The 16263-nt window shown below is 35.6% G+C and overlaps 1 protein-coding gene across 1 annotated transcript in view; it reads left to right on the top strand.

Annotated features, from left to right (window-relative positions):
- LOC115875899 (sphingomyelin phosphodiesterase-like) overlaps positions 1-15525 on the top strand; it is a 37999-nt gene extending 22474 nt beyond the window's left edge. The window contains exons 8-14 of the mRNA XM_030891464.1: positions 2246-2418; positions 2500-2694; positions 6494-6594; positions 6653-6805; positions 12990-13099; positions 14565-14752; positions 15367-15525. Of these exons, the coding sequence (XP_030747324.1) occupies positions 2246-2418; positions 2500-2694; positions 6494-6594; positions 6653-6805; positions 12990-13099; positions 14565-14752; positions 15367-15493 (1047 nt within the window). The 3' untranslated portion in view covers positions 15494-15525. The remainder of the gene's footprint in view (positions 1-2245; positions 2419-2499; positions 2695-6493; positions 6595-6652; positions 6806-12989; positions 13100-14564; positions 14753-15366) is intronic.
- Positions 15526-16263: the final 738 nt, after the last annotated feature.

The following is a 16263-nucleotide window of genomic DNA, read 5'->3' on the forward strand; positions in this document are numbered from 1 at the left end:
TTTTATCGAGGCAAGGTAGATCATACACCCAAATAATCGTAGTAGTGCATATACAGGATCTCTCATAATGTTTGGTACATATGGGAAACTTTTTTACTATATTATCAGTGATTCATAAAATGTTATTTTTAATAAAAAATTTTGTTGATTAAAAAATAGTTTTGAGGTGAGTAACTACGGAGTTTAATATACGGAGTGTCTAAAATTCTACAAAATGTGGCGTTGCTGAACCAAAATACATAATCTATAAGAAAGGCAAATAAGAAAGAACTATATACAAGCAAAATACACTATAAATTTTTGTGGGTCAAACCGATTTGGAAAAACAAACTATGAGAAAATCATACAATCAAAGAAAATAAAATAATCAATTGTTGATTTCTCGACAAACCGCACCGCACAAAGAGACTGTATTTGAGGTTTTTCTTTCATTTTGGTACTCTTGCTAATACAGATAATCGAAAATCTCCCCTTAACCAATCAGAATTTTTAGATAAGAAGATATGTTTATGCCTATTTGCCTTTTTCCATTTGTTCTCGATTTTCTGACAAAACATCCTGGCCGAAACTCTTATATTTTCTTTGACAGCTCTTGAAAGATTACTAGAATCAAAGCGTTCCAATATAAAATTCACCACAGCGCTTCGCAGCTTCTTTGGAGTGTTAGAAATCCAAACCTCATATACAGTACGTCTGTCCGTTCTGTAGCTATGGGGTATCCGTGAGAAAGGAAACGATATTCTCTCGATGTTTTTCGTAAAAAAATAGACGACGCGTCCCATCAATAAAAATTTGACAAATTTGCAAGTAGCCAATAAAATGAGTGGGCGGAGCGATTTGCGGTGACGTACTCGTCAAGTCGACGTATAAAATATATTGCTGTTTATTTAAATGTTTTTTGTCCGCATTCCTTTCATAGACACAGATCCAGCAGACGTACTGTACAAGTGAAGCGCGCAGCCATCTTAAAAAATATATATGTATAGCTAAAGCGCACCTAAACGCAGCTAATGTTTTTATGTCGTATGCTATAATAAGTGGGCTTTCAAGAAATGACAAAGTTGTGGTATTATGTAACAGAAACATATTTAAAGTAGCTAAATTACAATTTTTCATAGTTAACTGCAGGTACTTTAACATTTCTTTTCAGTCAAACTATATGTAGCAGAAATATTTTTAACAAATGATAGCTTACCATGTATATGTATAGGCCTAATATAAAAATAATATCGATGTAGTTATTCCGTGAAAGGAAACACTTCTCACTAAAACGCCTGCAAAATTTGACTAAAGTTTGATTTTCATGCATCCGTTGTCCGACGATACGTTGATACGATATTAATTTTATTGGTTGAAATTAAAGGCTTCGGTTGGTTAACCGTTTCTAACCAATCGAAGTCTTTAAATTCAACCAATAAAATTAATATCGTGTCATCGTATCGTCGGATAACGGTTGCATGAAAATCAAGCTTAAATGGGCTAGATATTTTAGATGATTTTATCGATTTGTCCGAAAGATAAAGTAATGAGCATTATGATAAGCTTGATTTTAAAAATAAACATATTTTTTTTATTGATGAATGGGCATTCCTTGAATAAATTTTATAATAACTTAGGACCTGGAATAAAGTTGGTAAATCGAATTAATTCCACCTAGAACGTCAAAATTTCACACTGTGCATCGGTTCGAAACGTCGAAGACGTCATCCTGTAGCCCGTCCCCAATTATGCCGAAATCGACCCACATTTTTCTTCAATATCAAACCCTTAGTCCCACCCTGATAAAGATGTAAACGGAACGTCGTAGTATCTAACTTTGCAGTGCACGAAACGTCATCAAAATATGAAAAACTGATCTACATTCCGAATTTCAACCCCCTAGCTCACATAGGGCCCGAGTTACGACGCTCCTTCTTAAGACCCATCTCAACTTCATTGGCTTAGCACTTTTTCGATCATTACCACTTTTCGTGATCCTAGCTCTTGTGTCACGGCCTTGAGTTTCTACTACCATCGCGCGCAAAGAAGTTTCACTTCACTTTTATTTGTGGTCAATATTTTAATTATGTTTGTGTCCAAATAAAAAAATCAATAATGAACCCAATAATCAATAATACATTCCAGGAAGTAACTCTAAAACTTAAACGTAGTGTTTTATTTTATAATTTATTTTTATTTTTTATTAAACACTAACCACTGTTTTACGTTTTTTACGAAATTTCTGATTCTTTCTCTTATTTGCTAGGATGTGGACTATATTATTTGGACTGGCGATCTACCACCGCACGATGTTTGGAAACAAACCAAACAGTCCAATCTGGACGTCATAAAAGACAGCGTGGAGATGATTTTTAAAATGTTTCCGGACAAACCTGTCTTCCCTGCAATTGGTAATCACGAATCAGCTCCAGCTGGCAAGTAAGCATAAGTTTTGTCATTCAAAAAATTATTAATGACAATTTTATCTCTCATTTAATTATTGTATGTTTTTCTTTTTAGTTTTCCACCACCTTGGATGCAAGACGAGTCCCATTCTATATCCTGGTTGTATGAAGAACTGGCCAATCACTGGCTAAAATGGCTGCCATCCAGTACTGGAAATACCCTGCAACACGGGGCATTTTATTCAGTTCTTTTAAGACCAGGTTTTAGACTGATTTCTCTGAACACAAACTATTGTTATTCACTTAGTTGGTGAGTTGAGTTTTATAGTTTAATTAATTATTTAATACACAAGTTATTTTTTACTGCACCAGTTACACACAAGTTTTGATTGCTTTGGTTTCACTCTTTTTTTTCGTTTTTGTCTGTTTGATTAATGTGCATCACAGAAAATTTAGTATAAATGGCAATAGTGTAATTGTCTTTTCTTCTGCCTATGTTATGTCAAATTATGTGTTAACGCATAGATAAAGGAAATAAATTTAGATTGGAATGCCCGTCAAAATTTTGGGTCGCGAACGTGGTACGCGATCTGGCGCTGCTATAGCGGTTGCTAAGAACAACCGCAAACAAAAACAGAAATAATGCATATACAATATTCTCTTGTCCATATCTCTTGTCAAAGTCAGAATCTTCAAAAATTATAAAATCTTTCAAAATCTAAACCGCTCTCATTAAAAAAATCCGAAATGTGTTTAAAGCGTACATTTTTAAAGTAATTATTTCTATCTTGTGAGTTTAATTTAAGTTTTATTTACTCAAACCCGTAATAATTGTGAAAAAGTGACATTAAAAACTAAAAAAGCTGTACTGTGAACTGTGAACTGCAAAAACCATCGTGGATCGTGGCATAACGTCGGTCGGTTTCCAATGTTTCATAGGTATTTCATACATGTCCTTATATAAAATAAAGTTTCTTGTATGCAACACACTGTATTTTACTTATAAAATTAAAAGAAAATAATAATAAAGTTGAATAAATAATATTTGGCGATATAATTCCGGAAAAAGCCGAACCGCTCCGAAATTTTCAAAAGCTTTGGCTCCCGACCGTTGCAAGAATAGCGCCAAATAGTGTTTACATCGTTCTTATGGGCACTTTCCAATCTAAACTTGTTTCATTTATCTATGTGTTATGCATAGATAAATGCAACAAGTTTAGATTGGAAAGCCCGTAAAAATTTTGGATCGCGAAATTATTTTGGGTCGCGACCGTTATACGCGATCTGGCGCTGCTATAGCGGTCGCTAAGAACAACGGCAAACAAAAACAGAAATAATTTTCTCTTGTCAAAGTCAGAATCTTCAAAAATCATAATAATCTTTCAAAATCTAAACCGCTCTCATTAAAGAAATTCCGAAAAGTGTTTATAACGTCCATTTTCAAAGTAATTATTGCTATCTTGTGAGTTTAATTCAAGTTTTATTTACTCCAACCGGTGATAATTGTGAAAAAGTGGCATTAAAAACTTAAAAAGCTGTGCTGTGAACTGTGAACTGCAAAAACCAACGTGGATCGTGGCATAACGTCGGTTTCCAATGTTTCATAGGTATTTCATACATGCGTCCTTATATGTATAAAATAAAGTTTCTTGTATGCAATACACTGTATTTTATTTATAAAATTAAACGAAAATAATAATAAATTTGAATAAACAATATTTGGCGATATAATTCCGGAAAAAGCCGAACCGCTCCGAAATTTTTAAAAGTTTTGGGTCGCGACCGTTGCAAGAATAGCGCCAAATAGTGTTTACATTGTCCTTATGGGCACTTTCCAATCTAAACTTGTTTCATTTATCTATGGTGTTATGTTTAACGTAACGTCAAATATGAGCCCCCTCCCCCAAATAGTACCAAAATTAAATTAAAATATTGTGAAATTCGGTGCATAATTATCAGGGCCGGCGGTCGCCCGGGGCGCCTAATGTGAGGGGCGCCACGCCAGCAACTAAAATATTTTATAAAAATTGTTCGTGGTATTTTACTTATAACTGAAAAGCTATCAACTTTTTGTAAATAACCCTTCTCTTTCTATAATTCTTGTTTTAATAAATTTTCTCTAAACAAACTGTTTTGGGTCAAGAGCCAGAAAAATTGACAGTTTTAGACTGCTTGTTGCTCAAAATTGCACTTTGTCTACTACCCACACCCTTTATTTGTTAATGGCTGATCTGCCCTAAAATTATATGAGACAAATATTCATTCGCAAGAAGCTAAATAGGATCCCGATATCCTTATTATCAAAAAAGAGCTTGTAAGTTTGCCTCATTAATTTATTAACAGTAGTGGGAAAAATATCAATCTTTTGGTGATTTTGATTGTTCTGGATTGAATATGTAGTAATACATGATAAATGGTAGCAGAATCGTAGAAATTTTTCATTAAAGCAAGGCAAATGAATGCATCTCAAATCTCAAACACTGGCTGATCCTCATTTTGAAGCCGACAAAACTGTATCTGACCATACCTATACTGATTCTGCACGAAATAATTGATTGTGAAAAAGATAAGAATTTTTTCTTAAATTCTTATAGAAAAATAATGCAATTGCTTGCAACTAAATAGTAATGTTTTCAAAGATCACTTATACTTATCATTTATATACAGGGTGCGTCTCAAAACTGGCTCCCTCCTATTTTTTCAGATGAAAAAACGAGATTTGGTATGTTAGTATACGACATAAATTAGGATTAATTGACGTATTCAATTGTTTTTGATCACTTCCTCTTTCACCGGAAATTAATAAAACTTTTGATTTTTAAACGGCAACCTCGGTATATTTCTACTTTAGGCGATAGAAAATGATAATCTGAATAGAATGACATATCATAATGTGTCAACTTTTGACATTTTCGCATATGGATTATTTGAAATTGTAACATACGGTTCATAACGACAATTTGACTCGAAATATCAAGTGTGTGGACAAAATTATTCGAAAAAAATTATTTTTCCAAATATGCAAATGAGCCACTTGTTCCATTTAAAATATGATTTTTTGAGCAAAAATGTCAAAAGTTGACATATGATATGTCATTCTACTTAGAGTGTCATTTTCTATCGAATAAACCAGAAATATGCCGACGGTGCCATTTAAAAATCAATAGTTTTTCGTTCAAACAGGAAGTGACCAAAAAATTAATACGTCAATCAATCCTAATTTATGTCACATACTAACATACCAAATTTCGATTTTTATTTAAAAAAATAAAACTTCCAAGATGCACCCGGTATAGAAAAAACAACCGCGGACTAAGATTGAACGAAGAGAAGAATTTTGAAGTACCTTTAAGTGAAATTTTATTGTTAAAGTAACATAACAAACAACGCTTTACTGTACAAAAAGCCAAAAAATATGCTTAGTTGTTATGGTAACTATGGGGGGGGGGGCAGGTAGGGTATTCGCCCGGTCTCAATATTTCCCTTCCGCCGGCCCTGATAATTATGCATTATTTAAGAGAAACTTCATTACGCGCGCTGGGAGTAAAAATTCAAGGCCGTGATATATAAGCTAACGAGACGGGCATGACACACAAGCGCGAGATGAAAAGTGGTAAGGGCAGTCTACGGCTAAGATATACGTAGTGACGCGACGCGCGCCGTGTAATTATTGTGAGCAGTCCACGTCAAAAATATTCATATTTTAATTGTTTATTTTTTTCTCGCATCTAAAACTATTTGTTACACGTATTAAATGGTTTGTTACAAGAAAAAAAAAACTATTTTTACGCGTAAAAAATTATCTGTTACACGTAAAAAACTATTTGTTACACATAAAAAAATATTTTTTAGTTTGTTACTTTTTCAACACCTCAAACTACACTTATTCAAACATGTCCTTCAAATCCTTCAATTTAATAGCTGTTTAATAACTGTAGAAGTTTCACTTTAAATAAGTATGCGCACATAGTGCACACATATTTTTTTATTCAAAAAAAGTTACATTTTGATCAAATAAGAAAAATGCAAAAATCGTGTGCCTGGAGTCCTGGGGAGTTCACCGCCGGACCCACAAGTATTTTTAAATATTTTTTTTATTATTCTTGTAGGTGGTTATTTGTCAATGGTACTGATCCAGCCAGTGAACTAAAATGGTTGGTAAACGAACTTCAACTAGCCGAAAATAACAATGAGAAAGTGCACATCATAGGTACTTAAATTATGATATTTTGTAAGTGGTTAGTTCGTAAAAATAAGACGATTTCTAGGGCATGTTGCACCTGGAAGTGAAGATTGTTTGAAGGCTTGGTCCAGAAACTTCCACGATATCGTTAATCGGTACGAGAGTACTATCACCGGACTGTTCTATGGTCACAGTCATGCAGACGAGTTCGAAGTGTTTTACGACAAAAAAAATCGCAGTAAGGAAATTATTATTATTATATTCCAATGATTCTTCATTTTCTTAAGAATCATTGAAAGATAAGTATACAAGGTGGCCTATTTAGTGCGAGGAAGCCAATATCGTCGTTGTTGTCAAAAATAAAATAAAGTGTTATACAGCATGATTTAAAAAGGTGCATATCCTATAAATATTTTCTTGTATACGGTGTACCAAAAAAAGTTATGATAAAGTTTTTTAAGTTTTTTTTTAAATTGGACCCCACATTTTTCTTTGTACCCCAAATTTAAAATAAACTTAAAACTTTATCATAATATTAAATATTTGTTGGCTATTATTGATATACAGGGTGCTACAAATTCGAGGTACGAGCATTGGTATCTCGGTAACCGTAATAAATACGGACATGGTTAAATTGGGACAAAGTTGCGCTTTGGGATGTTCACCAAGATGTCCAAGCCAAACCAAACCAAACCAAAAAAGTTTTAAAAAATTCAAGGATTGCTGAGTTTTTTGGGAAAAACGGATTTTTTTGAAAATGAATTTTATTTTTTCCTGTCGTTACTTTTAAGAAAATCAAACAACTAATTGCACATTCTCATAGCCACTTTATAAGGGCTATCTGGCTGTATTTTGAGATTTTCAAATTAGCTGATAATTTGTGAGATACAGAGCCCAACTTAATTTTTTTAAATACGGACCTGCATTTTTTATTTCAAATTTTGAAAGAACTCGGTCTCCTGAGTATGCTTAATTGCTTACTTGCCACATTTAATATTTTTTTTGTTTCGGACATTTGAACACAATTTATTTAAACTAATTTCAAGTCCGGCTCTGTTTTTTTAAATATTTAATCTATTCATCGTTACAATATTGGTAAGCTTTCAAACTTAACAATGACGTGGGGTAAAACATTGAATATTAAAAATCAAATGCAATAAAATAATAAAAAAAATTATATACAAATGAATACATTACAGTTGTACAAATATAGGAAGAGACTTCCATGACAGCTGCGGCCATTATTATATGACATTCGGACAATTTAATTTTTGACATAGATAGCCAGTGGCTATTAGCCACATGTCTTCTCTTTATGGCACAGTCCACAGCCACAATCACTAAGTTTGACGTTTAGGCTATATACATATTGTTACGTTTTTCGTCGGTTCCGTGTGGATAGAAAGTCACAATTTATTTAAACACTATTTATTTAACACTAATTAACAAAACTAATAACGATAAACGACTTATAGAACTATTTACAAACGATTTATAACTAAGAATTTATTTTGAATTTTAGCGCGTCAACTGTATATTTATAACTGCCCTCTCTAGGCCACTGCCGCCGGCTTTTTTACCTACAGCAAAAGAAATCTAGAATAGTCCGTAGATCGTTAGGCGCATAGAGAAGGTTTTCGAATGTTCTCGTATGTACTAGTCCATTCTAGTGGGTCTCGATTCTTCTCGAACGAATGAATCATTGCGGTGTCTATGCGATGTTAAGGTCATCCGAGGGCGGGCCATATTGTGAGGTTAGGTCGAGTCCACACCGGCTCGCAACACTGCCCCCTTCTTAGGCACATGCTCGTCCCGAGATGTACACGGAATGAAGGTATTTACAAAGCTGGCCCCTGGTACATTGCGAAGTCTGGTAGAAATAGCAGTCTACAGTTTTCTCTCCCGATCTCAGCTTTGGGTTGTAGCAGCAAACGAGGATCTCGATTCCCGTAAATCTGAACAAGACTTCAATCATGTTCCGGATTGTACGCCAACTCAAACCATCGAGTCCACACGCCAGCTTCGGAATGGCTAATCGTGCAATGTTGTTGTTTAGCAGGGCTTCTCTCAGTTCAATCAGGGTCTTCCATAGATTGAGATAAGTCGGCTTACTCGGGGACCATTCCTTGGTGACCAGGTAGAAGATGTGCCTTGCTTGACCATGTGCATTGTCGGTTAGCCTCAAGACGCTTCCAACCTCTGGATCCTGTCGGCGTAGTTCTCCGACACGCCCAAACTTCTCATTGAACGTCGCAGCGATTCCTCTGGACATCCGCAAATCTCGAGCCACACAATGAGCGAGCGAATAATCAGGAGGCACGGAAAAGAGGTCTCGTTGATCTTCTTTGGTTACACCATAGCGAGCCTTCTCACTGCTGTTGTATCGGGCCATGAAATCGTCAAAGGACATCTCCGAATCAGGGGGATCAAAGCTGCAGGTTCTCACGGTCCCAGCACGATCTTCTATTTCGCCTTGGTAGGGGCTCAAACGGTTGAAATGGACTACCCTCGGTTTTCCTTTTGGCAATTTTCTGATACGGTATACGACGTCATTAATTCTATCCATGACTTCGTATGGCCCTTCCCACGAGGATTGTAGCTTCGGAGATAACCCACGACGTCTCTGCGGGTTATATAGCCACACCAACTTCCCTGGTTGGTATCCTCCATGCTCAGCTTGAATGTCGTAGTGTTCCTTCATTCGGTCACTAGCACTTTGAATATTTAGGCGGACTCTCTGATGAATGTCGTCCATCCTTTGACGTAGTGTGTGGACATAATCTTCTCCGGCGACTTCTTCTCCCGGTCGGCAACCAAATTTCAGATCACAGGGTAGGCGCACTTCCCGTCCCATAACGATGCTGGCTGGAGTTTGCCCTGTAGATTCTTGGACGGATGAACGGTAGGCCAACAGGAACAGGTGAAGAAATTTGTCCCAGTCTCTTTGGTGGTCAGAGACTACTTTGGCCAGATAACGGTTGATAGTTCTGTTCATGCGTTCAACCATCCCATCGGATTGTGGATGTAGAGCAGTCGTCCTGGTCTTGCGGATGTTCAGGACTTCACAGACGCCTTGGAACAGATTGGACTCAAAGTTTCTTCCCTGATCTGAATGAAGCTCCATGGGAACACCAAACCTGCAGATCCATTCTTTAACAAGGGCATCAGCAATCGTGGACGCTTCTTGATTTGGCAACGCGTAGGCCTCGACCCATTTGCTGAAGTAATCCATTACTACCACAATGTATTTGTTGCCATCGTTCGTCTCCGGGAAAGGACCAGCCACGTCGATCGCTATTCGTTCGAAGGGACTACCAACATTGTACTGGCGCATAGGGGCTTTACCACGCTTTTGTGGCCCATTAATGGCTGCGCAAATGTCACATTTCTTACACCAGGCCCTCACATCTTCTTTGCAGTTCACCCAGTAGAACCGTTCACGCAGCTTGCCAAGTGTCTTGGTAACACCAAGATGTCCACCGCTGGTTCCATTGTGAACTTCCGCCAAGACTTCCGGGACCCTCTCCTTTGGAATGACGATCTGCCTTCTCTCTTCTTGTCCCTCTGGTCTCTCAATCACACGGCGAAGTAATCCGTTATCTATTACCAATGAATTCCACTGGGACCAGTACGACTTCACGTTCGGCGAATATCTGCAAACTTCCTCCCACGTTGGTCTCTGGTCCGCGTTTTTCCAGTTAATCACCAAGCCCAACTCTGGATTACTGATTTGGTCATTTGCAAGATCTTCGGTTTGCCAACTATCACCAACCACAGTCGTCCTTAAGACTTTCACTTCTTTCTCTCCTTTGCAACGATTTCCCATCTGTCCACAATTCCAACAGCGAATCGGTCCCCCCTTCTTGCTCATATACTGATCCAGTACTTTCCGCACAATCCTTTCCACTTTGGAATTGTCGGAACTCTCCTCAACAGCCCGTACAAATCCTAGAGACCTAGAGCATTCTTTCGCGGCCTCAAATTCCAGGGCACGTGCTAGGGCATCTCCCAAATGCGTTGGATGAGCTAAAAGAAGTGTTTGCCTTGTCTCGTTGTCACGTAAACCATCAATAAAAGCCTGTACTGTTAAGCGCTCCATAACATTTTCGGGCATAGCAGGGTACGCAAGGCGAACGAGGCGGGCTACGTCGGCTTCAAACTCTAACGCTATTTTACTATTCAAATTGTCGTTTAAATTGTCTTGTAAATTTTTCAATGACGAGTCAAGGTCACCTTCCAGCTCGAAGTAAAATGTGTCAGGATCCTCACCTTCCTCCACCAAAACGTCTCTCAGTCTAGCTTGCAAAATACTTTTCTTTCCATCTATCTCGCACTCTCTCTCTTCCAATATGCATTTCAGTTCGGACACTTTCAAGTCTTTCAACAATTTTTTCAGAGCCATGGTCAGTCTTTTATTCTTCTAGTCTATCACACACGCCACACTTGACACCAATTGTTACGTTTTTCGTCGGTTCCGTGTGGATAGAAAGTCACAATTTATTTAAACACTATTTATTTAACACTAATTAACAAAACTAATAACGATAAACGACTTATAGAACTATTTACAAACGATTTATAACTAAGAATTTATTTTGAATTTTAGCGCGTCAACTGTATATTTATAACTGCCCTCTCTAGGCCACTGCCGCCAGCTTTTATACCTACAGCAAAAGAAATCTAGAATAGTCCATAGATCGTTAGGCGCATAGAAAAGGTTTTCGAATGTTCTCGTATGTACTAGTCCATTCTAGTGGGTCTCGATTCTTCTCGAACGAATGAATCATTGCGGTGTCTATGCGATGTTAAGGTCATCCGAGGGCGGGCCATATTGTGAGGTTAGGTCGAGTCCACACCGGCTCGCAACAATATTTTTGACAGGCAGTTTTTTTCCTCGAAAAATTATAAATATTTTTTTTTCTTCAAAAACGGTAAATTTATTCGTAAAATTTTACAGAGAATTTAAGTATGTAATAAAAAATGAGGTCACCCATTTAAAATAAGAAAGTTGCTGTCAACTTCTGGTACTTCCGAAAGTGCCGCCATATTGAAAATATTTTTAATCGATAGGTCTCGTTGTGAAACAATGATATGCACAAAATCTCGGATTTAGATATTGTAATTCTCTAGAAACTTCTAATGCAGGCTCAGCCTGGGACACCCTGTATAAATACTTGAATTTTGTCAACCATTATACATACGTCACTCAATTTTTACAAAATGTGCATTAGAAGTATATCATTATCTGAACAGACCGGGGGCCACATTTAGCTTCGCCGCCCCGGGTCCCCGACAAGCTTAGTCCACCACTGGCACCGGTCACGTGTTATTTTATATTTCTCACGTCTCTAGCTATACTTGTACTTCACGTCATTTGTAAAAGTGAAATCAATACATCTCAACATTTACAAAGAGTACAAAATGCTTTCGGAAGTATAAGAAGAAAGTTCAAAGAGCTATAAATAAAATTGAACGAAAAATAAATTGTGCAATAGGGAGGGTGGTAACCATTTCGAACATGTTGAGCACATTTCACACTTTCTACATGTAAAGCATTAGAAACTAGTTTGTAGAAGTTGATTTATTTATAATAACTACGATGAATATTACGCATATTATTAGATCGCACATTGAGATTTAAAATTCACAATAAAAAAAGTTAAAAATAATATCTGACCTAAAATTAATTTAAATAAATTAATTGCTAATTGGTGAAACTTAAAAAAAATTGCTGACCTGGATATAATTTATTTGAATCTTCCAATTGGCTCGATTTTCCTTATTCAATGTTAATTAACGCTGATCAATATTGTTGCGATGAATATGATCAGATTAAATAATTAAAAAACCAGAGTCGGACTTGAAATTAGTTTAAATAATAATTAAATAGGTTTTTTGTTGTTAAGGTACCCAAAACAAAAAAAATGTATAAAGTGTGGCATATCATTGTACTCAGGAGACCGAGTTCTTTCAAAACGGGAAATAAAAAATACAGGTCCGTATTTAAAAAAAATAAGTTGGCCTCTGTATCTTACAAATTATTAGCTAATTTGAAAATCTAAAAATACTCTCTGATAGCCCTATTAAAGCGGCTATGATAATGTGCAATTAGTTTTTTGATTCTCTTAAAAGTAAGGACAGGAACATCCCAAAGCGCAACTTTGCCCCGATTTAACCATGTTCGTATCTATTACAGTTACCGAGATACCAATGCTCGTATCTGGAATTTGTAGCACCCTGTATATACACCATTATTAACCATGCAACATCTATATACAACTTTTCTTCATATCTTCGACAACAACGACGATATTGGACTTCCTTGCACTAATGGGCCACCCTGTATATAAGCGTGGATCGTCTTAAATTATTTTGTTTCAAACTTTGTTGTTATCATCTAATTTGATTTATTTTCTAATTAGGTAGGCCTACTGCAGTGGCGTATTTGGGCCCCTCTGTAACAAGTTTCACTAACTACAATCCAGCTTATCGAATCTATTACGTTGATGGCGATCATAACGAAACAACCAGGGTAAATTAAGAATAAAAAATATATGTTACAAAAACTTCATTTTTAATAAAAAGAATTTGTTTTTAAATTTTAAAAATTACTTACTTTTTAATAAAAGATCGGAAAATACAGCATCATAATAGCCATCTAAATTATAATTGTTTAAAATAATTAACTTCTTAATATAAGAACTTGTCAAAAATTAATAATTCCTGTAAATAAAATAACAAAAAATATTTTTTTGTCTGTGGATGATTGGTCTGTCGTCTAAAAACATTTTACCTTTTTTCGAGGAATAAAACACTAATTCACCACACTACACCAAAACACTTAATTTTGCACAGGGCGAGCCTTTCGCTAAACCTGTTAGCATCATCAGCGGATGATTAAAACTGTCCGGTTAAAGCTTGAATTTCATGCATCCGTTGTCCGACGACACGATGATACGTTATTAATTTTATTGGTTGAATTTAAAGACTTCGGTTGGTTAGAAAATTACGCAGGTTTAAAATTTATTGCATTTTTATGCCTCCGTTCATCGGATATACGATTTGTTTGTGACTGGTATCATTTTATATTTTCATTTCCATAACGATTTTGCTGTTTTACATATAGTCTGAGAGCTAGCAACGTTTTCGAGAGAGAATTTTAAGAAAGTTCTTTAATATATCTTTTGCTATGCTCTCCTGAATAGAGTGCGGACCGTCTGGCTACCGGCAGAAGCTGCGTTCACTACTGCGCATCATATCTGTATTAAACATCTGTTCACTACTGCGCATCATAAATTCGCCCTGTATTTCAAGAACTAAGGACACTAGGACAAATCTATGTGTAACATATTTAGTTTCATAAAGAAGTAGCAAAGTACTGTGAAAATCGTATCATTGTATCTCATAAACTCATAAACGAATAAAACGCACAAAAATGGGATACCCTGTACAGATGTGATGCGTAGTAGTCTACCGGCAGCCAAACGGTCCGAACTCTCTTCAGGAGAGCATAGCAAAAGATATATTAAAGAAATTAACGAGATTAAAACGAAAATTCTCGTTTTCCCGACTGTGCTAGCGCTTGTACCTACTATTATATTTTTATTAAGGTTAGATCAAATTTGTCAAAAAAGTGTCAAAACGTCCGTTATCATACGATCTCTCTCCGTTGACGGACTGCAGTAAAAAATTTACGGATGAAAAGTGGCGCAAAAACGCTATGACCAATCAGAGCGCCGTCGGACCATCGTATCAACGGATAACGGACGCATGAAAATCAAGCTTTAGTATGAATATTTGATAAATCTTTATATCAATTAAAAAGAGGTTCGGCTCGACAAACTTCAGTATGTAGTTTCAGAGGATACTCTGACACCGTTTCTTTTTCGTTTAAAAGTTATCTTTGTAAATTAAAACTATTGACAAACTTATGACTTTACATGAATATTGACATAAAATTTTAAAAGGACCTTTTTCTATTTTCCCCCAAAAAATAGGAAATTTTGGATCACGAAACATGGACTATGGATTTGGCCGATGCTAATGAAAACGAAAATCCTCCGAATTGGTTCAGATTGTACTCTGCCAAAGAGGCCTACGAGATGCCCAATCTACGACCTAAATATTGGGACAAACTGATCAAAGATATGGAACAGAATTCGAATCTGTTTCAGCAGTTCTACAGGTCTGTATAGTCAAATTTTTACTAAAGACTGTTCAACCATCGTTCAACGTTACGTCAAAAATAATTGATAAGCTTGCCAATAAGCTCTTGTTCAATTTGGTTAAATCTTTGAGACATTTTTGCAATAAAAAAATTGAATTTTCTTTGACAGCAATACTCAATTTTTAATTTTGACATTAATCGATGTCCTTCAATAAAATTATAACCCCAGATCAAATGACAATGACAATTACTAAAACAAATATATGCAGTAATTTACAAAATGCCGTAATGACGTCACCAATCTCTTTCACCTGGTTATCAAGTGACTGAGAGAGTTCGACAAAATATATGACGTGACGTTGAACGATGACTGAACATTCTATATATTTGGTTATTTATATATTGTACCGATATTACGGTTATTCATCCTCGTATCGTTTACGGTTATTCATCCTCGTATTCCTTCATTTGTATTGTTGTTTTATGTATTTTTCATTGTATTGTTGCTGTCTGGTACCATTTTGTATTTAACCCCCTTTTAAACGTCAATTGTTTAATTTTCCAAAAAAAATGCAAAATTATTATGTATATTTTGATACACACTTTATAAATATATTTTAATTTCTTTCCAGGAATTATTATAGGCAGTCGCCAACAACGCCATGGTGTGATGCTGAATGCAAACACAAGATAATTTGTGATTTAAAATGTGCCAAGTCTCAAAGTAGACATGAACTTTGTGAACAAATCAGCCGATAACAATAGTTAATAAATTTAGTTTTAAAAAATAACTTTTAGTTTTATTAATGCTCCAATATAAAATTGTAGATTTGGGAGGGGAAGTTAATCACCGCGACCTTATAGGTCTATTGTGTCCCCCTTTCTTGAGTTATAACTCACCAAACAGTATCAGAGCTTTGACCAAAGCCTGTATCTTAGATGGTTTTACAGAGGTTAGCCCAATACACATCTACAAACCTGTCTAATCTGTGGCAACACTATTTTCTATATCAAAAATATAATTAGGTAACATATTATCCAGATCCAGTGGTTAAGAATGCATGAGACGAAGTTGTAGAAATAATGGCCGTCTTCACTTTATAGATGGTTTAATTGTTTATCCCAAGTTTGTTCAGTTCTGTATAATAAATTCCTTTAATGTTATGATTGCCTGATTTTGTTCATCCACTAAGATATTAACAACAATTTCCATTCCAATCTAAAATAGTTTAATAAGAACAAAAAGTATTGGCTTGGAAAACTAAATAATTGTATACCCTGAAATTTTATTTTAATTTGAATTTTTTGAGAATAGTACCTATTCTACTCTTAATTTTTTTATATAATAAATAGTTATGTATACAGGGTGGTCCAAACTGTATTCCGGAAACTTCAGCGGCATATTCTGCAGATAAAAATAAGCAAAAAAGTTCGTATAAATCTATGTCCTATAATGCTTAGTTTCGGAAATATAGGGTGTAAAAATTTAATTTTTTTATTTCTATTTTATCCAAATAATTTATGAATTA

The sequence above is a fragment of the Sitophilus oryzae genome, unplaced genomic scaffold, assembly GCF_002938485.1.
Source record: "Sitophilus oryzae breed Bouriz unplaced genomic scaffold, Soryzae_2.0 scaffold_1396_pilon_pilon, whole genome shotgun sequence".
Lineage (NCBI taxonomy): Eukaryota > Metazoa > Arthropoda > Insecta > Coleoptera > Curculionidae > Sitophilus > Sitophilus oryzae.